The sequence below is a fragment of the Amphiura filiformis genome, chromosome 9 (genome assembly GCF_039555335.1).
Source record: "Amphiura filiformis chromosome 9, Afil_fr2py, whole genome shotgun sequence".
In the NCBI taxonomy this organism is placed as follows: domain Eukaryota; kingdom Metazoa; phylum Echinodermata; class Ophiuroidea; order Amphilepidida; family Amphiuridae; genus Amphiura; species Amphiura filiformis.
This window is the reverse complement of record NC_092636.1, coordinates 68,923,276-68,947,288: the sequence shown is the minus strand read 5'-3', so window position 1 is coordinate 68,947,288 and position 24,013 is coordinate 68,923,276. Positions and strand designations below refer to the sequence as shown.

General features: G+C 35.8%; 1 protein-coding gene across 1 annotated transcript; it reads right to left on the bottom strand.

The window, feature by feature from the left end:
* Positions 1-305: 305 nt before the first annotated feature.
* LOC140161385 (uncharacterized) lies at positions 306-22,834 on the bottom strand. Its single transcript, XM_072184895.1, has 8 exons — positions 22,351-22,834; positions 20,966-21,050; positions 20,183-20,235; positions 18,852-18,980; positions 17,872-18,071; positions 3,896-3,970; positions 2,199-2,412; positions 306-1,429 (listed from the first exon to the last, which is right to left on the bottom strand). The coding sequence occupies exons 1-8, from the start codon at positions 22,610-22,612 to the stop codon at positions 1,383-1,385; spliced, it is 1,065 nt and encodes a 354-aa protein (XP_072040996.1). The 5' UTR covers positions 22,613-22,834; the 3' UTR covers positions 306-1,382.
* Positions 22,835-24,013: the final 1,179 nt, after the last annotated feature.

The following is a 24,013-nucleotide window of genomic DNA, read 5'->3' as shown; positions in this document are numbered from 1 at the left end:
ATCGGTGCAGTTACGCAGTTGGGTCACCAACGTACAGACAAGTCACCCTTCGCCGCCTATGAATACGCCCACAGGATTAGGTTATGCACGATTTGAATCTGCCACTGCGAAAACCAACATGGCGGTATTCTCAACTTGAGCCGAGATGCCCTATACCATAATGTGGAAGGTAGGCATGTGTACATATAGTAGTTGACGATAAGTGAGGGATATGTTAGCAAATTAAATAAAAATTGTGCAAATATCACAAGCGTATGCAAAAAGATATTTGCGCATAAACGCTAACAAGTTGAGCGCTCTTGAACACTTGGTGGGGGTGGAGTTCTCCATGGTTGAAGGTATACAAGTGTGTGCCACCGTTTTAGGGTACCTTTTCAGCGATTTTGGTATATTGATGGGTGGGTTTTCTGTGGAGGCAAAAGTGTCCTGAAAGTGCCCAATCAATTAGGGCAAATTTGGGTGCTTTTTGTTTATTTTTTTGTGAAAAATTGGTATACTGATGGGTAGCAAAAGGTAGGTATAGAGAAAGTCAGCATCCGAAAGTCATTGTGGCACGTCCCCGTACATAAAATTTCAAAAGATCACCGACACTTGGAACACCTGTGTTATTTAACCAAACTTTTATTTTTTATAAAAAATATACATTATTTGTAAAAAAAATACACATTTCATTATAATATATCCCAGATGCAAATTTAAGGTTATACAATAACAGCAAGAAATGATATGTACATCAAAATACTTCAATACAAAGCAATTGATTGGGGTAAGAAGCATATTCCACTGAAACATCTGAACATAATTGTCTGTTATGCAATAAACATTGAAAGAATATGTGCAAGTGCTTTTAAAAAATTGTTTTGTTTTTGCACATTGCTTGACTTGCTAAACCAACAATATACTGTTGAAACCAAAGAGAAAACTACATAGCTTTTGTCAAATTCAGAATTTAGTTCTGTTATGTTCAGGATAAGTTGTTAAATCAATATAAAATTCAGACATCTATCATGGCAATCGGATTTGATCATAATTCTAACTGTTTATCACTGATAAATGTGGGGTTTTTTTTTCTTTGACTAAAAAAAAAAAGACAACCAAAAAACAGTTTATTTATTTTAAACCTGACTTTCATTTAAGTTTCAATATAACTCTTGTTGGGGTGGGAGCAAGCAATATTTGGCAGGTCAAAATGTCCATATTTAATGAAGCCATTGTTGGCACACGAAAAGGTATATTAGTGGTGCATTTCAAGAACAACAACCCTTTTTATTCACCTTTTACGCTCAAAACTTTCACCTTAAATGTATGAGTAGTATCTCTATCCCACCCCATTTTAGTTTGCATGTAACGAAGACTTTCCTTATTTTGAATCCCCAGCTGTGCTAGTAGCCAAGACAAACAAACTCAGAAGACCGTCCTGTTAGGAATGCTGTAGAGAGTATAAACAAAGAAAAATGGACATGAAATAAAATTGTAAAAAAATGTTAATGATGGTCATATGTTTTTATTAGTGGATAGCAGAAGACCCACTACACAGCCAAGTGGGGTAGCCAGGGGACGTGAAAGGGGAAATCTGCCCTCCTGTAAGAAGTCTTTCTCCCTTCCTCTGTGGGATGCTAGCTACCCAGATATTTAAGATGTTTTTAAACATCTTAAAATACAAAATACAAAAAATACAAAAATATAAAAAAATATAAAAATATAAAAATACAAAAATATAAAATACAAAAAAGGCTTGTATTTTAGCCCATTTTTATCGTTTTCGTCATTAAAGTGTTCCCCCTTGAAAGTATCCTTGCCACCCTTTGAGCGGCTTTGTACACCTCCCAAAGTCCCAGTAAACATACATGTAAGAAATATTAATAACAGCATTGACATTTAAAATGGAAAATCCAATATGCAATAATTCAGTCCCCCTTGATTAGACAAGTTGCCAGTATAGTTAAAGGCATATCCAGTGATCCCAGGTATTTGCTATGAAAATTTGGCAAAAAAATGAGAAAAACAGCAGTATTGACGAATTTGAAGCCCCGTTCAAATACCTATGTGTATTTTTAAATTACAGGTTTATGTAAAATGTCCCATTTTTCAAAAAGAAAATTATGATGACTTCTTTATTAATCATTTCCTTTCTAAAATTGCATACTTTTGTGAACATGTCTTTACTTTAAATTATGGTGAAAATAAAATGTACTTACTGCTGTAATAATCATCCACATCTTTGCATATTTCTCTATACTCCCTGCTCCTGAGACCGGTGCGTAAGGCTGGATTAAACCATTCTGATATAGGGTTGTCTTTACGAATCATGAGGGCATCACCAGCTGTCGTACACGTGGTTATCTTATCGGAGGCTACTTCAAGTCTATTAGCAAGGTCCTCAAGCTCGTTGGTAAAGAACCCGGCATCAATCTATTTTTGCAAAAATTGGGGAAAAAATGAAGTGTCCTGTCAATAGATATTGCTCTAGAAACCGGTAATGTGAGTACTGTGAGAGCATGGCAAGGCACGGACAAGCTTGAGCGGGTACCTCTTCTGACTACAAATGGCTTTGGTAGCAGTGCCTTCAGATCTGGTGGGCACAAGCTGGTGTGCATTTTGTCCTCTAGATCAAGAATACTATCATGAAATATGGCGATACCCTCCAGGAAATAGATGGTGATCCCTCCTTTGTTAGATGTAGGTCTGTCTCTACGACAGCTGAGGGAGTATCCTGGTATGCAATCAGCACCATCATTCACAGTAGCATCCAAGAAGGTTTTCACGATGGCAATAATGGGTGACTTTAGTTCATGGCACATATTGAATAGCTCACATATGTTTGAACGTATATCCTCTGATGTTCACTTATAGTAAGTCAGGTCTGTTTCACGTAGTCGTCAGTTTGGCAGGCATGGTCGTTTCCGTATTGATCCGCCCATTCTATGCTTCTTTAACTTACTTGTAGCAAATGAAGTTGAAGAGTGAAGGGGCTTGCTGGCCCCCTCACCCCAGACGCACACCTAAGCGGTGCGGTGGGGGTGTACACTATACATGACCTAAACTGAAAGCATCATGAGATTCAGATCAGTTCGGGCATCCAGATGGTAAACGATACCGCTCGGTCAAGGATGTGTTGGTACAGCTTTAGGTTACACCCTCACTACCCTCAATATTGCCTTTACATCCTTTTACCATGTGAGGATTGTTTAATTAAAACGTGACAAAACCTGCATGCCAAAAGGAAGTAAATTGTTAGCGATGTAATTAATTATTCAAATGGTGTTCTGCAGGGTGTCCCTGAAAGAACTGTATCTACGGAAACTGATTTTTTTGGTATTTTAACGCATAAAACAAACATTTTACGAGAGTACCTCATTTGCAGCCCGTTCCACGGAGTCAAATATCTGCCAATGGCAATAGACGCCTCATGTGCTTATGGTGCACAGTGATTAGCACTCCGAATACAGATCATCGATTGATATTTGAATCCGTGAAAACGTTTGAAAATGAGAGAGGTTTGTAAAATTCTTATAGTTCACGAATGGTGTGGTCAATTGTCAAAATTCAAAAAGTATATAATAGCTGATTTATTCTTCAACCACACTAGTTACTTAGTTATGTTTAGTTGTGGCGCTAAAATACCCAAACAATAGCTTCCGACGATATAGTTCTTTCAGGGACACCATGTATGAAGTACATATTTTTGGTTCATGTATCAACATAAATTGATATACCAAAATCACTTCACAGATGAGGAGTGGGGCCAGGGTCAAAGCCATTCAACCATGGTGTACACTTCGTGCATCATCCCTTTGGTAGTCATAGTAGTGTACTCATGATTTAAACACATTATGAGAACAAGACATAGCTCCAATATCATCATATCTTTTGATAGCATGTACTTTGTACTAACCTCTCTTCTCTGAAGAGCACCATAAATATCTTCAAAACTGTAGTAAATAATTTGGCTGGAATCAAGTTTGGCACCCTGCAGTAATGATAATAATGATAACGGTCATGATGATAATGATAAACTATAATGATGTTTATTGCATTGGCAGATGTAAGCTATCTACTGAAGACAGCATTTATAACATTGACTGATGTAAACCATCTACTGAAGACAGCATTTATAACATTGACTGATATAAGCTATCTACTGAAGACAGCATTTATTGCACTGACTGATGTAAGCTATCTACTGAAGACAGTATTTATTACACTGACTGATGTAAGCTATCTACTAAAGACAGCATTTATTGCATTGACTGATGTAAGCTATCTACTGAAGACAGCATTTATTACATTGACTGATGTAAGCTACCTACTGAAGACAGCATTTATTACGCTGACTGATGTAAGGTATCTACAGAAGGCAGCATTTATTACATTGACTGATGTAAGCTATCTACTAAAGACAGCATTTATTGCACAGACTGATGTAAGCTATCTACTGAAGACAGCATTTATTATACTGATGTAAGCTATCTATGGAAGATAGCATTTATTACACTGATGTACGCTATCTACTGAAGACAGTATTTATTACACTGACTGATGTAAGCTATCTACTGAAGACAGCATTTATTACATTGACTGATGTAAGCTATCTACTGAAGACAGCATTTATTACATTGACTGATGTAAGCTATCTACTGAAGACAGCATTTATTACATTGACTGATGTAAGCTATCTACTGAAAACAGCATTTATTACACTGACTGACAGAAGACAGCATTTATTACATTGACTGATGTGAGCTATCTACTGAAGACAGCATTTATTGCACTGACTGATGTAAGCTATCTACTAAAGACAGCATTTATTGCACAGACTGATGTAAGCTATCTACTGAAGACAGCATTTATTACATTGACTGATGTAAGCTATCTACTGAAGACAGCATTTATTGCACAGACTGATGTAAGCTATCTACTGAAGACAGCATTTATTGCACTGACTGATGTAAGCTATCTACTGAAGACAGCATTTATTACACTGACTGACAGAAGACAGCATTTATTACACTGACTGATGTACGCTATCTACTGAAGACAGCATTTATTGCACTGACTGATGTAAGCTATCTACTGAAGACAGCATTTATTACACTGACTGATGTAAGCTATCTACTGAAGACAGCATTTATTACACTGACTGATGTAAGCTATCTACAAAAGGCAGTATTTATTACACTGACTGATGTAAGCTATCTACTGAAGACAGCATTTATTACACTGACTGACAGAAGACAGCATTTATTACACTGACTGATGTACGCTATCTACTGAAGACAGCATTTATTGCACTGACTGATGTAAGCTATCTACTGAAGACAGCATTTATTACACTGACTAATGTATGCTATCTACTGAAGACAGCATTTATTGCACTGACTGATGTAAGCTATCTACTGAAGACAGCATTTATTACACTGATGTACGCTATCTACTGAAGACAGTATTTATTACACTGACTGATGTAAGCTATCTACTGAAGACAGCATTTATTACACTGACTGATGTAAGCTATCTACTGAAGACAGCATTTATTGCACTGACTGATGTAAGCTATCTACTGAAGACAACATTTATTACACTGACTCACAGAAGACAGCATTTATTACACTGACTGATGTAAGCTATCTACTGAAGACAGCATTTATTACATTGACTGATGTAAGCTATCTACTGAAGACAGCATTTATTGCACTGACTGATGTAAGCTATCTACTGAAGACAGCATTTATTACACTGACTGATGTAAGCTATCTACTGAAGACAGCATTTATTACATTGACTGATGTAAGCTATCTACTGAAGACAGCATTTATTGCACTGACTGATGTAAGCTATCTACTGAAGACAGCATTTATTACACTGACTGATGTAAGCTATCTACTGAAGACAGCATTTATTACACTGACTGATGTAAGCTATCTACTGAAGACAGCATTTATTACACTGACTGATGTAAGCTATCTACAAAAGGCAGTATTTATTACACTGACTGATGTAAGCTATCTACTGAAGACAGCATTTATAACATTGACTGATATAAGCTATCTACTGAAGACAGCATTTATTGCACTAACTGATGTAAGCTATCTACTGAAGACAGTATTTATTACACTGACTGATGTAAGCTATCTACTGAAGACAGCATTTATACTGTCTATCTACTGAAGACAGCATTTATTACATTGACTGATGTAAGCTATCTACTGAAGACAGTATTTATTACACTGACTGATATAAGCTATCTACGGAAGACAGCATTTATTACACTGACTGATGTACGCTATCTACTGAAGACAGCATTTATTACACTGACTGATGTACGCTATCTTCTGAAGACAGCATTTATTACACTGACCGATGTAAGCTATCTACTGAAGACAGCATGTCTTACATTGACAGATGTAAGCTATCTACTAAAGACAGCATTTATTGCACAGACTGATGTAAGCTATCTACTGAAGACAGCATTTATTACACTGACTGATGTAAGCTATCTACAAAAGACAGTATTTATTACACTGACTGATGTAAGCTATCTACTGAAGACAGCATATATTACACTGACTGATGTAAGCTATCTACTGAATACTGCATTTATTACATTGACTGATGTAAGCTATCTACTGAAGACAGCATATATTACACTGACCGATGTAAGCTATCTACTGAAAACATTATTTATTACACTGGCTGATGTAAGGTATCTACAGAAGGCAGCATTTATTACATTGACTGATGTAAGCTATCTACTAAAGACAGCATTTATTGCACAGACTGATGTAAGCTATCTACTGAAGACAGCATTTATTACACTGATGTAAGCTATCTATGGAAGATAGCATTTATTACACCGATGTACCCTATCTACTGAAGACAGCATTTATTACACTGACTGATGTAAGCTATCTACAAAAGACAGTATTTATTACACTGATTGATGTAAGCTATCTACTGAAGACAGCATTTATTACATTGACTGATGTAAGCTATCTACTGAAGACAGCATTTATTACATTGACTGATGTAAGCTATCTACTGAAGACAGCATATATTACATTGGCTGATGTAAGCTATCTACTGAAGACAGCATTTATTACACTGACTGACAGAAGACAGCATTTATTACATTGACTGATGTAAGCTATCTACTGAAGACAGCATTTATTGCACTGACTGATGTAAGCTATCTACTGAAGACAGCATTTATTACACTGACTGATGTAAGCTATCTACTGAAGACAGCATTTATTTCATTGGCTGATGTAAGCTATCTACTGAAGACAGCATTTATTACACTGACTGATGTAAGCTATCTACTGAAGACAGCATTTATTACACTGACTGATGTAAGCTATCTACTGAAGACAGCATTTATTACATTGACTGATGTAAGCTATCTACTGAAGACAGCATTTATTACACTGACTGATGTAAGCTATCTACTGAAGACAGCATTTATTGCACTGACTGATGTAAGCTATCTACTGAAGACAGCATTTATTACACTGACTGATGTAAGCTATCTACTGAAGACAGCATTTATTACACTGACTGATGTAAGCTATCTACAAAAGACAGTATTTATTACACTGATTGATGTAAGCTATCTACTGAAGACTGCATTTATTACATTACTGCGTACTGGTCATAAACGGTATTTATGACCAGCAAAAAAGAGCGCAAATCCAATCAGAAACGTCGTAATATCGTGAGTATGTATGAACAGTATTTATTGCACTGACTGATGTAAGCTATCTACTGAAGACAGCATTTATAACATTGACTGATATAAGCTATCTACTGAAGACAGCATTTATTGCACTAACTGATGTAAGCTATCTACTGAAGACAGTATTTATTACACTGACTGATGTAAGCTATCTACTGAAGACAGCATTTATTGCATTGACTGATGTAAGTTATCTATTGAAGACAGTATTTATGACATTGACTGATGTTAGCTATCTACTGAAGACAGCATTTATTACACTGACTGATATAAGCTATCTACGGAAGACAGCATTTATTACACTGACTGATGTACGCTATCTACTGAAGACAGCATATATTACACTGACTGATGTAAGCTATCTACTGAAGACAGCATGTCTTACATTGACAGATGTAAGCTATCTACTAAAGACAGCATTTATTGCACAGACTGATGTAAGCTATCTACTGAAGACAGCATTTATTACACTGACTGATGTAAGCTATCTACAAAAGACAGTATTTATTACACTGACTGATGTAAGCTATCTACTGAAGACAGCATATATTACATTGACTGATGTAAGCTATCTACTAAATACTGCATTTATTACATTGACTGATGTAAGCTATCTACAAAAGACAGTATTTATTACACTGACTGATGTAAGCTATCTACTGAAGACAGCATTTATTACATTGACTGATGTAAGCTATCTACTGAAGACAGCATATATTACACTGACCGATGTAAGCTATCTACTGAAAACATTATTTATTACACTGGCTGATGTAAGCTATCTACTGAAAACAGCATTTATTACATTGACTGATGTAAGCTATCTACAGATGGCAGCATTTATTACATTGACTGATGTAAGCTATCTACTAAAGACAGCATTTATTGCACAGACTGATGTAAGCTATCTACTGAAGACAGCATTTATTACACTGATGTAAGCTATCTATGGAAGATAGCATTTATTACACCGATGTACCCTATCTACTGAAGACAGCATTTTTTACACTGACTGATGTAAGCTATCTACAAAAGACAGTATTTATTACACTGACTGATGTAAGCTATCTACTGAAGACAGCATTTATTACATTGACTGATGTAAGCATCTACTGAAGACAGTATTTATTACATTGACTGAGCAGCTATCTACAAAAGACAGTATTTATTACACTGACTGATGTAAGCTATCTACTAAACACAGCATTTATTGCACAGACTGATGTAAGCTATCTACTGAAGACAGCATTTATTACGCTGACTGATGTAAGCTATCTACTGAAAACAGCATTTATTACACTGACTGACAGAAGACAGCATTTATTTCATTGGCGGATGTAAGCTATCTACTGAAGACAGCATTTATTGCACTGACTGATGTAAGCTATCTACTGAAGACAGCATTTATTACACTGACTGATGTAAGCTATCTACTGAAGACAGCATTTATTACACTGACTGATGTAAGCTATCTACAAAAGACAGTATTTATTACACTGATTGATGTAAGCTATCTACTGAAGACTGCATTTATTACATTATTACATTGACTGATGTAAGCTATCTACAAAAGACAGTATTTATTACACTGACTGATGTAAGCTATCTACTGAAGACAGCATTTATTACATTGACTGATGTAAGCTATCTACTGAAGACAGCATTTATTACATTGACTGATGTAAGCTATCTACTGAAGACAGCATTTATTGCACAGACTGATGTAAGCTATCTACTGAAGACAACATTTATTATACTGATGTAAGCTATCTATGGAAGATAGCATTTATTACACTGATGTACGCTATCTACTGAAGACAGTATTTATTACACTGACTGATGTAAGCTATCTACTGAAGACAGCATTTATTACGCTGACTGATGTAAGCTATCTACTGAAGACAGTATTTATTACATTGACTGACAGAAGACAGCATTTATTTCATTGGCTGATGTAAGCTATCTACTGAAGACAGCATTTATTGCACTGACTGATGTAAGCTATCTACTGAAGACAGCATTTATTACACTGACTGATGTAAGCTATCTACTGAAAACAGCATTTATTACACTGACTGACAGAAGACAACATTTATTTCATTGGCGGATGTAAGCTATCTACTGAAGACAGCATTTATTGCACTGACTGATGTAAGCTATCTACTGAAGACAGCATTTATTACACTGACTGATGTAAGCTATCTACTGAAGACAGCATTTATTACACTGACTGATGTAAGCTATCTACAAAAGACAGTATTTATTACACTGATTGATGTAAGCTATCTACTGAAGACTGCATTTATTACATTATTACATTGACTGATGTAAGCTATCTACAAAAGACAGTATTTATTACACTGACTGATGTAAGCTATCTACTGAAGACAGCATTTATTACATTGACTGATGTAAGCTATCTACTGAAGACAGCATTTATTACATTGACTGATGTAAGCTATCTACTGAAGACAGCATATATTACACTGACTGATGTAAGCTATCTACTAAATACTGCATTTATTACATTGACTGATGTAAGCTATCTACAAAAAGACAGTATTTATTACACTGACTGATGTAAGCTATCTACTGAAGACAGCATTTATTACATTGACTGATGTAAGCTATCTACTGAAGACAGCATATATTACACTGACCGATGTAAGCTATCTACTGAAAACATTATTTATTACACTGGCTGATGTAAGCTATCTACTGAAAACAGCATTTATTACATTGACTGATGTAAGCTATCTACAGATGGCAGCATTTATTACATTGACTGATGTAAGCTATCTACTAAAGACAGCATTTATTGCACAGACTGATGTAAGCTATCTACTGAAGACAGCATTTATTACACTGATGTAAGCTATCTATGGAAGATAGCATTTATTACACCGATGTACCCTATCTACTGAAGACAGCATTTATTACACTGACTGATGTAAGCTATCTACAAAAGACAGTATTTATTACACTGACTGATGTAAGCTATCTACTGAAGACAGCATTTATTACATTGACTGATGTAAGCATCTACTGAAGACAGCATTTATTACATTGACTGATAAGCTATCTACAAAAGACAGTATTTATTACACTGACTGATGTAAGCTATCTACTAAACACAGCATTTATTGCACAGACTGATGTAAGTTATCTACTGAAGACAGCATTTATTACGCTGACTGATGTAAGCTATCTACTGAAAACAGCATTTATTACACTGACTGACAGAAGACAGCATTTATTTCATTGGCGGATGTAAGCTATCTACTGAAGACAGCATTTATTGCACTGACTGATGTAAGCTATCTACTGAAGACAGCATTTATTACACTGACTGATGTAAGCTATCTACTGAAGACAGCATTTATTACACTGACTGATGTAAGCTATCTACAAAAGACAGTATTTATTACACTGATTGATGTAAGCTATCTACTGAAGACTGCATTTATTACATTATTACATTGACTGATGTAAGCTATCTACAAAAGACAGTATTTATTACACTGACTGATGTAAGCTATCTACTGAAGACAGCATTTATTACATTGACTGATGTAAGCTATCTACTGAAGACAGCATTTATTACATTGACTGATGTAAGCTATCTACTGAAGACAGCATATATTACACTGACCGATGTAAGCTATCTACTGAAAATATTATTTATTACACTGGCTGATGTAAGGTATCTACAGAAGGCAGCATTTATTACATTGACTGATGTAAGCTATCTACTAAAGACAGCATTTATTGCACAGACTGATGTAAGCTATCTACTGAAGACAGCATTTATTATACTGATGTAAGCTATCTATGGAAGATAGCATTTATTACACTGATGTACGCTATCTACTGAAGACAGTATTTATTACACTGACTGATGTAAGCTATCTACTGAAGACAGCATTTATTACGCTGACTGATGTAAGCTATCTACTGAAAACAGCATTTATTACACTGACTGACAGAAGACAGCATTTATTTCATTGGCGGATGTAAGCTATCTACTGAAGACAGCATTTATTGCACTGACTGATGTAAGCTATCTACTGAAGACAGCATTTATTACACTGACTGATGTAAGCTATCTACTGAAGACAGCATTTATTACACTGACTGATGTAAGCTATCTACAAAAGACAGTATTTATTACACTGATTGATGTAAGCTATCTACTGAAGACTGCATTTATTACATTATTACATTGACTGATGTAAGCTATCTACAAAAGACAGTATTTATTACACTGACTGATGTAACCTATCTACTGAAGACAGCATTTATTACATTGACTGATGTAAGCTATCTACTGAAGACAGCATTTATTACATTGACTGATGTAAGCTATCTACTGAAGACAGCATATATTACACTGACCGATGTAAGCTATCTACTGAAAATATTATTTATTACACTGGCTGATTGATGTAAGGTATCTACAGAAGGCAGCATTTATTACATTGACTGATGTAAGCTATCTACTAAAGACAGCATTTATTGCACAGACTGATGTAAGCTATCTACTGAAGACAGCATTTATTATACTGATGTAAGCTATCTATGGAAGATAGCATTTATTACACTGATGTACGCTATCTACTGAAGACAGTATTTATTACACTGACTGATGTAAGCTATCTACTGAAGACAGCATTTATTACATTGACTGATGTAAGCTATCTACTGAAGACAGTATTTATTACATTGACTGACAGAAGACAGCATTTATTTCATTGGCTGATGTAAGCTATCTACTGAAGACAGCATTTATTGCACTGACTGATGTAAGCTATCTACTGAAGACAGCATTTATTACACTGACTGATGTAAGCTATCTACTGAAAACAGCATTTATTACACTGACTGACAGAAGACAACATTTATTTCATTGGCGGATGTAAGCTATCTACTGAAGACAGCATTTATTGCACTGACTGATGTAAGCTATCTACTGAAGACAGCATTTATTACACTGACTGATGTAAGCTATCTACTGAAGACAGCATTTATTACACTGACTGATGTAAGCTATCTACAAAAGACAGTATTTATTACACTGATTGATGTAAGCTATCTACTGAAGACTGCATTTATTACATTATTACATTGACTGATGTAAGCTATCTACAAAAGACAGTATTTATTACACTGACTGATGTAAGCTATCTACTGAAGACAGCATTTATTACATTGACTGATGTAAGCTATCTACTGAAGACAGCATTTATTACATTGACTGATGTAAGCTATCTACTGAAGACAGCATATATTACACTGACTGATGTAAGCTATCTACTAAATACTGCATTTATTACATTGACTGATGTAAGCTATCTACAAAAGACAGTATTTATTACACTGACTGATGTAAGCTATCTACTGAAGACAGCATTTATTACATTGACTGATGTAAGCTATCTACTGAAGACAGCATATATTACACTGACCGATGTAAGCTATCTACTGAAAACATTATTTATTACACTGGCTGATGTAAGCTATCTACTGAAAACAGCATTTATTACATTGACTGATGTAAGCTATCTACAGATGGCAGCATTTATTACATTGACTGATGTAAGCTATCTACTAAAGACAGCATTTATTGCACAGACTGATGTAAGCTATCTACTGAAGACAGCATTTATTACACTGATGTAAGCTATCTATGGAAGATAGCATTTATTACACCGATGTACCCTATCTACTGAAGACAGCATTTATTACACTGACTGATGTAAGCCATCTACTGAAGACAGCATTTATTACATTGACTGATGTAAGCATCTACTGAAGACAGCATTTATTACATTGACTGATAAGCTATCTACAAAAGACAGTATTTATTACACTGACTGATGTAAGCTATCTACTAAACACAGCATTTATTGCACAGACTGATGTAAGCTATCTACTGAAGACAGCATTTATTACGCTGACTGATGTAAGCTATCTACTGAAAACAGCATTTATTACACTGACTGACAGAAGACAGCATTTATTTCATTGGCGGATGTAAGCTATCTACTGAAGACAGCATTTATTACACTGACTGATGTAAGCTATCTACTGAAGACAGCATTTATTACACTGACTGATGTAAGCTATCTACAAAAGACAGTATTTATTACACTGATTGATGTAAGCTATCTACTGAAGACTGCATTTATTACATTATTACATTGACTGATGTAAGCTATCTACAAAAGACAGTATTTATTACACTGACTGATGTAAGCTATCTACTGAAGACAGCATTTATTACATTGACTGATGTAAGCTATCTACTGAAGACAGCATGTCTTACATTGACAGATGTAAGCTATCTACTAAAGACAGCATTTATTGCACAGACTGATGTAAGCTATCTACTGAAGACAGCATTTATTACACTGACTGATGTAAGCTATCTACAAAAGACAGTATTTATTACACTGACTGATGTAAGCTATCTACTGAAGACAGCATATATTACACTGACTGATGTAAGCTATCTACTGAATACTGCATTTATTACATTGACTGATGTAAGCTATCTACAAAAGACAGTATTTATTACACTGACTGATGTAAGCTATCTACTGAAGACAGCATTTATTACATTGACTGATGTAAGCTATCTACTGAAGACAGCATATATTACACTGACCGATGTAAGATATCTACTGAAAACATTATTTATTACACTGGCTGATGTAAGGTATCTACAGAAGGCAGCATTTATTACATTGACTGATGTAAGCTATCTACTAAAGACAGCATTTATTGCACAGACTGATGTAAGCTATCTACTGAAGACAGCATTTATTACACTGATGTAAGCTATCTATGGAAGATAGCATTTATTACACTGATGTACCCTATCTACTGAAGACAGCATTTATTACACTGACTGATGTAAGCTATCTACAAAAGACAGTATTTATTACACTGACTGATGTAAGCTATCTACTGAAGACAGCATTTATTACATTGACTGATGTAAGCTATCTACTGAAGACAGCATTTATTACATTGACTGATGTAAGCTATCTACAAAAGACAGTATTTATTACACTGACTGATGTAAGCTATCTACTAAACACAGCATTTATTGCACAGACTGATGTAAGCTATCTACTGAAGACAGCATTTATTACGCTGACTGATGTAAGCGATCTACTGAAGACAGCATTTATTGCACTGACTGATGTAAGCTATCTACTGAAGACAGCATTTATTACACTGACTGATGTAAGCTATCTACTGAAGACAACATTTATTACACTGACTGATGTAAGCTATCTACAAAAGACAGTATTTATTACACTGACTGATGTAAGCTATCTACTGAAGACTGCATTTATTACATTATTACATTGACTGATGTAAGCTATCTACAAAAGACAGTATTTATTACACTGACTGATGTAAGCTATCTACTGAAGACAGCATTTATTACATTGACTGATGTAAGCTATCTACTGAAGACAGCATTTATTACATTGACTGATGTAAGCTATCTACAAAAGACAGTATTTATTACACTGACTGATGTAAGCTATCTACTAAACACAGCATTTATTGCACAGACTGATGTAAGCTATCTACTGAAGACAGCATTTATTACGCTGACTGATGTAAGCTATCTACTGAAAACAGCATTTATTACACTGACTGACAGAAGACAGCATTTATTTCATTGGCTGATGTAAGCTATCTACTGAAGACAGCATTTATTGCACTGACTGATGTAAGCTATCTACTGAAGACAGCATTTATTACACTGACTGATGTAAGCTATCTACTGAAGACAGCATTTATTACATTGACTGATGTAAGCTATCTACTGAAGACAGCATTTATTACATTGACTGATGTAAGCTATCTACAAAAGACAGTATTTATTACACTGACTGATGTAAGCTATCTACTAAACACAGCATTTATTGCACAGACTGATGTAAGCTATCTACTGAAGACAGCATTTATTACATTGACTGATGTAAGCTATCTACAAAAGACAGTATTTATTACACTGACTGATGTAAGCTATCTACTAAACACAGCATTTATTGCACAGACTGATGTAAGCTATCTACTGAAGACAGCATTTATTACGCTGACTGATGTAAGCTATCTACTGAAAACAGCATTTATTACACTGACTGACAGAAGACAGCATTTATTTCATTGGCTGATGTAAGCTATCTACTGAAGACAGCATTTATTGCACTGACTGATGTAAGCTATCTACTGAAGACAGCATTTATTACACTGACTGATGTAAACTATCTACTGAAGACAGCATTTATTACACTGACTGATGTAAGCTATCTACAAAAGACAGTATTTATTACACTGACTGATGTAAGCTATCTACAAAAGACAGTATTTATTACACTGACTGATGTAAGCTATCTACTGAAGACTGCATTTATTACATTATTACATTGACTGATGTAAGCTATCTACAAAAGACAGTATTTATTACACTGACTGATGTAAGCTATCTACTGAAGACAGCATTTATTACATTGACTGATGTAAGCTATCTACTGAAGACAGCATTTATTACATTGACTGATGTAAGCTATCTACAAAAGACAGTATTTATTACACTGACTGATGTAAGCTATCTACTAAACACAGCATTTATTGCACAGACTGATGTAAGCTATCTACTGAAGACAGCATTTATTACGCTGACTGATGTAAGCTATCTACTGAAAACAGCATTTATTACACTGACTGACAGAAGACAGCATTTATTTCATTGGCTGATGTAAGCTATCTACTGAAGACAGCATTTATTGCACTGACTGATGTAAGCTATCTACTGAAGACAGCATTTATTACACTGACTGATGTAAGCTATCTACTGAAGACAGCATTTATTACATTGACTGATGTAAGCTATCTACTGAAGACAGCATTTATTACATTGACTGATGTAAGCTATCTACAAAAGACAGTATTTATTACACTGACTGATGTAAGCTATCTACTAAACACAGCATTTATTGCACAGACTGATGTAAGCTATCTACTGAAGACAGCATTTATTACGCTGACTGATGTAAGCTATCTACTGAAAACAGCATTTATTACACTGACTGACAGAAGACAGCATTTATTTCATTGGCTGATGTAAGCTATCTACTGAACACAGCATTTATTGCACTGACTGATGTAAGCTATCTACTGAAGACAGCATTTATTACACTGACTGATGTAAACTATCTACTGAAGACAGCATTTATTACACTGACTGATGTAAGCTATCTACAAAAGACAGTATTTATTACACTGACTGATGTAAGCTATCTACTGAAGACAGCATTTATTACATTGACTGATGTAAGCTATCTACTGAAGACAGCATTTATTACATTGACTGATGTAAGCTATCTACAAAAGACAGTATTTATTACACTGACTGATGTAAGCTATCTACTAAACACAGCATTTATTGCACAGACTGATGTAAGCTATCTACTGAAGACAGCATTTATTACACTGACTGATGTAAGCTATCTACAAAAGACAGTATTTATTACACTGGCTGATGTATGCTATCTACTGAAGACAGCATTTATTACATTGACTGATGTAAGCTATCTACTGAAGACATCATTTATTACACTGACTGATGTAAGCTATCTACAAAAGACAGTATTTATTACATTGACTGATGTAAGCTATCTACTGAAAACAATATTTTTTACACTGGCTGATGTAAGGTATCTACTGAAGACAGTATTTATTACATTGACTGATGTAAGCTATCTACTGGAGGCAGCATTTAATACACCGACTGATGTAAGCTATCTACTGAAGACAGCATTTATTACACTGATGTAAGCTATCTACTGGAGACAGCATTTAATACACCGACTGATGTAAGCTATCTACTGAAGACAGCATTTATTACACTGATGTAAGCTATCTACTGGAGACAGCATTTAATACACCGACTGATGTAAGCTATCTACTGGAGACAGCATTTAATACACCGACTGATGTAAGCTATCTACTGGAGACAGCATTTAATACACCGACTGATGTAAGCTATCATTGACTGAGCTAGCATTGACTGAGGTAAGCTTCCTACTTTAAAAGACATTTATTTTATATTTCACCTGTATTTTATCTGCATATCTTGCCACGCAATCAGGATCAGTGTACCAACCTGTCGGGAAACCTATTCTCTTCCCTCGCAAATCCCTCCAATTAAAATTGTTGGGGTTACCTGGTAAGACGTAGAAGAAAGCCTGTGTCTGAGGAACTATGGAGTCGGCGAAATCAAAGGCTAAAGCTCGTGTGAAAGTGGGTGAATAGCCTGGTAAAAACAAGAACAAGTTGCGTCAAATCATGCACGTGATTGAGCTGGGTTAGTTATAGCATATTGTATTCAGTAATATGGTTTATTTTTAAAGATAACAATTTTAAGACATGTAATAGCAAAGGTGAAAGATTTTCGGTGACAAGGGAAAGTCATCCGGAGGAATGCATAAAATCGTGAATTGGAGGAATATCGGTATTAAAAATAATTGATCAATAGTGTGCAAGGTCAGGTCTGAGCATTTGATATATGAAATGGTCAACGAGCTTAAACTTTGCATTTGACTAATAATTATAATTCATATAAATGTACATTATTTTAAGTACGGCTTTTGTTGAATCAGTTATACTATTTTGATTTATATCAATCTATGTAAGTCAGTGGCGTACCGTGGCCGCCCCAACCCCGGGGGGCTGAAGAAGAAACAATTTTGCCGCCCCTTCCTTAACAGCCCGAAAAGGTTGACCCAATTTTTTCACGGTCGTTTGAAAAAGTGAAGAGCAAAAAAAAAAAAAAAAAAGAGGATTTTACCCGCTAGCGCCAGAAAAACAACCTTTTTCAAAATTTTTATGCTTTTTAAATTTTTTGCACCCTTATTTCTTTGCTAATTCGTTTTGCCGCCCCCTTCGTTTTTGCCGCCCCTGTTTTTGCCGCCCCTTCTTCTTCCGCCGCCCCTTCGTTTTTGCCGCCCCCTACTTTGACACCGGGGGGCTGGCGCCCCCAAAGCCCCCCCCCCCCAAAATACGCGCATGTAAGTCGTTACCTATTGTTTCGTACCTACACATGCGTCATAATATTGACTATACAAGCCAACGCCTCCTCGTGCACCATACTCCTCGCTTGTTTCCCAACAAGTACTGCCCCCTGACGCCACAAACAGACAGTTTTTACCGGCCGCTTTACAAACTGTTGGAAAAAAGATAGCAAGATAGAGACTATAGGGAAATGGCGAACACCTACCATGTTTACTCAGTTTCAAAGGGTTTTAAGTACAACAAAATTAATCAATTTGGGGGTAATGGGAAACGTTGATTCCAAATGACTATCAATGGTGACTCAGGGTGCTCGTAATCACCCCTCTATAATGGCGTACAATTCTTTTACTAGTAAAATTGAAATAAGGGTTATGTTAATCTATTGCATATAAATGATATTAAAAGCTGTATACAAATTAACAGGCAACGTTTCATAGGTTTACTTTACTTTTCATAGTGAGCTCGATGAAAAATACACCACAACATCATTTTTCCAAGTGATTTTTTAATCTCCACTTATCACTTGCAGGATAAGTTAACACAACCATTAGGCCTATCTTAATAAATATTTTGAAATTTGATTTTGGATGATTTTGTCGATTTTCAGATTTAGCAAAACACGAACTGCATCATGCAGTTATTGTTAACTACATGTTTGCACACAACACAGGGGCACTCACATTAAAATTGACCCGTACTAGTAGCGCTGTGCTGTGGGTATATGAGACATATATCAAAAAGTATAAAAGCTCTGATTTTAGTACTTGCGCTATGTTTCAATTACTTATTCTTTTCAAAATATCTGAATTTTTAATCCGGTACAAGCTTTAATAACGGGGGAGCATGCATTTGTATGGAAAAGGAAATCTACCATCTTATCCAAACTCCCGTGTTAATCCAATGCACATTTTGCTTCACCGGGCCGCCCTGACTTGATCGCGTTTGGAATAGGAGTGCCACCAAACCGTAATAGGTACAAATTTAGTACTTTCTGTCAATCAAGTATGGTTTATTTTCTACATGTCAATCTTTAAATTATTAGCATAGTCCTTATAATAACGGTGGAGCGCCTTGATGAGTAAATGATAGCAAACCAGTGAAAAATCCCCAAAACTCAATCAGTGGAGCTCCACCCGTACATTCGACCGTAGCGGACAATTCGATCGCTCATTGGATTAATATTATCACGTGGTAAGAAATGTGCATTGGACAATCGATTACTATAATGGTTTAGTACTGCATATTTCGGTTTAATCTTCACTAAGCGGGTTTATGGCTGAAAAGGTTACGGTGAATTTGCCGTGGACAAAACTGCACTATGGATATAGCATTTAATAGAAGGGGACAGCTTACCAGCATCCATTACGTCAACGTAGTAGCCACCGTATTTACCAGTCGCAATGTCACTGCAAGACAAAGCATTTCAACATACACATATTATATAAATCCGCGTGTGGACCAGGCATGGAGCAGCTCACCGGCATTGTCATACTTTTTGCTGCGAGGTGGATAGGTGATATAGATGTTCCTTACCAGTATGCTTCAACTATATTTATAAATACGTTTTACGTGCGTTTCAGTTTATAAAAACGTATTTATAAATATAATCGAAGCATACTGCTTACTGACAGAAATCATAAGAATTTGTACTTAGGGTCTTTTATGCCAATTACAAAAACCTACAAAAACAAATATTCTGACCAGTAGTTTTGCTAGGAAAAGTCAAGTCCACTTTATACAGATGTCAATTACATAAGTGCTCAGACTGTGTTAAAAATACACCAATGCATTCTGCAAGTCATATGGAGTCAGGGAAAGTATAGTTATGTAAAGTATGACTTAAATCTGCGATGTGCCGTTTTCGAGTTATATGCCAAAAGGCCAAAATGCTCGCTCGACCAATTGTACAGTAAATGCAAATTTTTATATCCATTCCGGGAGCCCGATAAGGGCCTTGGGAGTCGGATTTTTATGCCAATACGGGGGTCAAAATCGGCAAAAATCATCAATTTTGTTGTTCTATTTTGACAGGAGCAGGAACCCAAGGACCTGCCCATGGTGAGTTCAATTTGTGTGTAATCTCAAATTTATAAATTTATAAGCTCCGCGAAAATCTACCCCTACGATCATACTTACTAATATGCTAAATTGCTCGAAACAAAGAAGGGAATGGCGATCGTCCAAACTCTGTCATATCCGCTGTACCCAAAACGGGTGTTTTCTATTCAAATGAGTAGCATAAAATGATACGAAAATACAGTAGTTAAATGATCAGTTTAATGTCAGCTATCTATTGAAGATAGCAGATGCACTGTGTATCACGCAGTGTTAATGTTGCTATCAACTGAAGATAACAGATAGGGACCTATACACGAATCCAACGAGCCAAGTCATGGTCATGCTTTGGTCGGCCATTATTAGGTCCCCGGCGTACCAAGCTGGTGTTGTTACTGCCCAATTGGGTTGATTAAAGCCGCTTAAAAATCGATGTTATATTGTATTGTGTTGTAAACTTTCATCATTCTTTTGGCTACGTGTAACACGGGTGATGGAATGCAGATTAAAATTCCCGCCAAGGACGCATCATTTCACATTTTAGGTGAGATATACTCAGCGGGGACCCAACCATGGCTGATATAAAATTGGATTGATTGAGCCCATATTTATTGGTCGAGCTATGAGTTTTTCGAGTCCAATATTTTAAAACTCATAGCGAGACCAATAAATATTGGGCGTAAAGCATCCAATATTATCATTATTATGTTTTGGATCCAAAATTTTCACACTACACTTGGACTCATCAAAACATAATAATGCGTGATTGGATTCGTCTATACCACTGATTGCTCAGTATAGTGCTATCTACTACAAATAACAGATATACTGCTGATCACGAGGTGTACTATAATTAGCCCTTCCATAAAACAGTGCCACAGTCTGTTATATTTTGGGGTCTACAACATCAAGTAGCAATGTAGCCCAGTAGGGAATATTATATCATTCTTCGATTTAGCCCTTGTAATATTCATGCAAATATACATGTCAGCAAAAATACGCGGCATATTAAATTATAGTCTACAATACTCTACTAGTAGTATATCAACATTATTGCGTCATGATGGAACATCACAACTAAGATATAAAAACATGCAAATAAATTTACAAATAAAACAAATCAATATAATTATCAATAATTATCTCTGCATTTAGTTTCTGATGAGTGAGGGCCATTCGGCCCTTACGAAACAGATTTGTAAAACAATAATGTAGTAACACCAAGCTTCTAGGATTTTACTTCTAATTATCAATTATATGAATACCATGTTGATGACAATCAATCATATAAACTGCCCTTTTTTAATCATGTTTGACTAATTTTCCCTTTCAGGACGCAATTATGGCTTTTTACTTTAAACACAAACGGAGCCTTAAACACTCGAATAGAATTACGTACTCCTGCATCTGCTTCCCTTGACCATATCGACGAAAATAATAGTTTTAAATGGTGATCAAACACTTACCAAATACATGCTTTATCGGAGGCCCAGCGTCGTTGTCGATTTGTAACATGGCAAGATTGTCCCTGATTTGCTTAGCCAGCTCTGGCTCTTCGCCTGGACCTCTGCGTCTTCCTGACATCCCCATTCCTGGACCTTCACCACCCACCACCCTTTGCCAGGTGAATATCTGGATCACCAGTGAGGCCACTGCCAACATGGCGACGAAGGTCAGCAACAAAAACACACAGAAAAATCCACCAAACTTGCCGTGATTTCCACTCATTTTGGCGCTAGTTTAAAACAGTTCCGTTGATTTGCTGGAAAACTTAGTGAACAATATTTACATTAACCACTGTAACCAGCTAAGTTGTCATGTATAAGCACGTTATAATGATGAGACTGGCAGTGCCCACCCTTGTAATGTCAAAGGCACTATTTACACACACCTTAGCACCAGTCACATGAACTTTGCTTCAAAACCCCAAGTAAAACACCGAATTCATGCAGTGTCCCATTGTGGAAATTTTTGAAGCGAGACAGAGTCGACAATACGACATTAATATTATTGTCTTCTGGGGTCAATAGTTAACATTGAACGCTATGCAACTTCAAGGCCAATGTAAGAATATTTTATTTATGATACTCGTACAGACAGAGATTTACTCTAAATAACATATTAACGTAACGCTAAATGGAGACGATCAAATGACAACTGACTGGTTCCGACTTAAGGGGTCGGTCACCCACCTTTGCACAGTATTTGTTGTGGGACCTGAGAGCACATCCCGAGAGCACATCAGACACACCAAATTGCATTATGAAAAGTCATTCTGATATCAAATACAGTCATGGACAAAAGTTTTGAATAATTTTTTTTGCATAGTCTTGTTTTTAAATGCAGATTTCTTACCATCAATGACCCGTCAGCCCTGCGAAATGAATTTCGGGTGTCTAGCAAGGTCTTAAGGGATCTGGAATGAGCGTTTTGAGCGTTTCGACAGTATTTTTTGTGGGACACGAGAGCACATCAGACATATCGAATTGCATTCTGAATACGAAGAATGTCTTTCTGATATCAAATAAATTTCATTTTTTTAAATTCACGATATAATACAAATTTTATGACATATTATTAAAATTTGATATTTTTCACATTTTTGATATATAACAGTCCTCGAAGTAAATTTGATAAATCTAATGATATATTCTTAAAGTGTATGTAGCTGGGAGGAAAAGCCGACGATCAATTAAAATTTTGACCTTTCAAATTGAAGATATGGATTTTTTTCCCCAAAAAGACCTAATTCTTTTTGGTGTTTTGGGGAAAATCCATATCTTCAATACGAAAGGTCAAAATTTTCAATTGATCATCGGCTTTTCATCCCACCTACATACACTTTAAGTATAAATCATCAGATTTATAAAGTTTACTTGAGTACTGTTAAATATCAAAAATATCAATTTTAATCATTTGCCATAAAATGTGTATTACATTGCGAATTTCAAAAATCAAAATTATTTGATATCAGAAAGACATTCTTCGCATTCAGAATGCAATTCGATATGTCTGATGTGCTCTAATGTCCCACAATAAATACTGTCCAAACGTTCATACCCCATCCCTTAAGGTATATCACACAATATGCAATGTAGGTCAATGGCTTCTTATGCCTGACCAATGGAC

What these genes read in the sequence shown, in the direction of transcription:
- LOC140161385 (XM_072184895.1), bottom strand. Translation starts at nt 22,612, where the DNA reads ATGAGTGGAAATCACGGCAAGTTTGGTGGATTTTTCTGTGTGTTTTTG. An exon ending in TCCGATAAAGCATGTATTTG is followed by an intron (nt 21,051 to 22,350) that starts GTAAGTGTTTGA and finishes TCATTTGAATAG; the next exon opens with AAAACACCCGTTTTGGGTAC. An exon ending in GATATGCAGATAAAATACAG is followed by an intron (nt 3,971 to 17,871) that starts GTGAAATATAAA and finishes TCATTACTGCAG; the next exon opens with GGTGCCAAACTTGATTCCAG.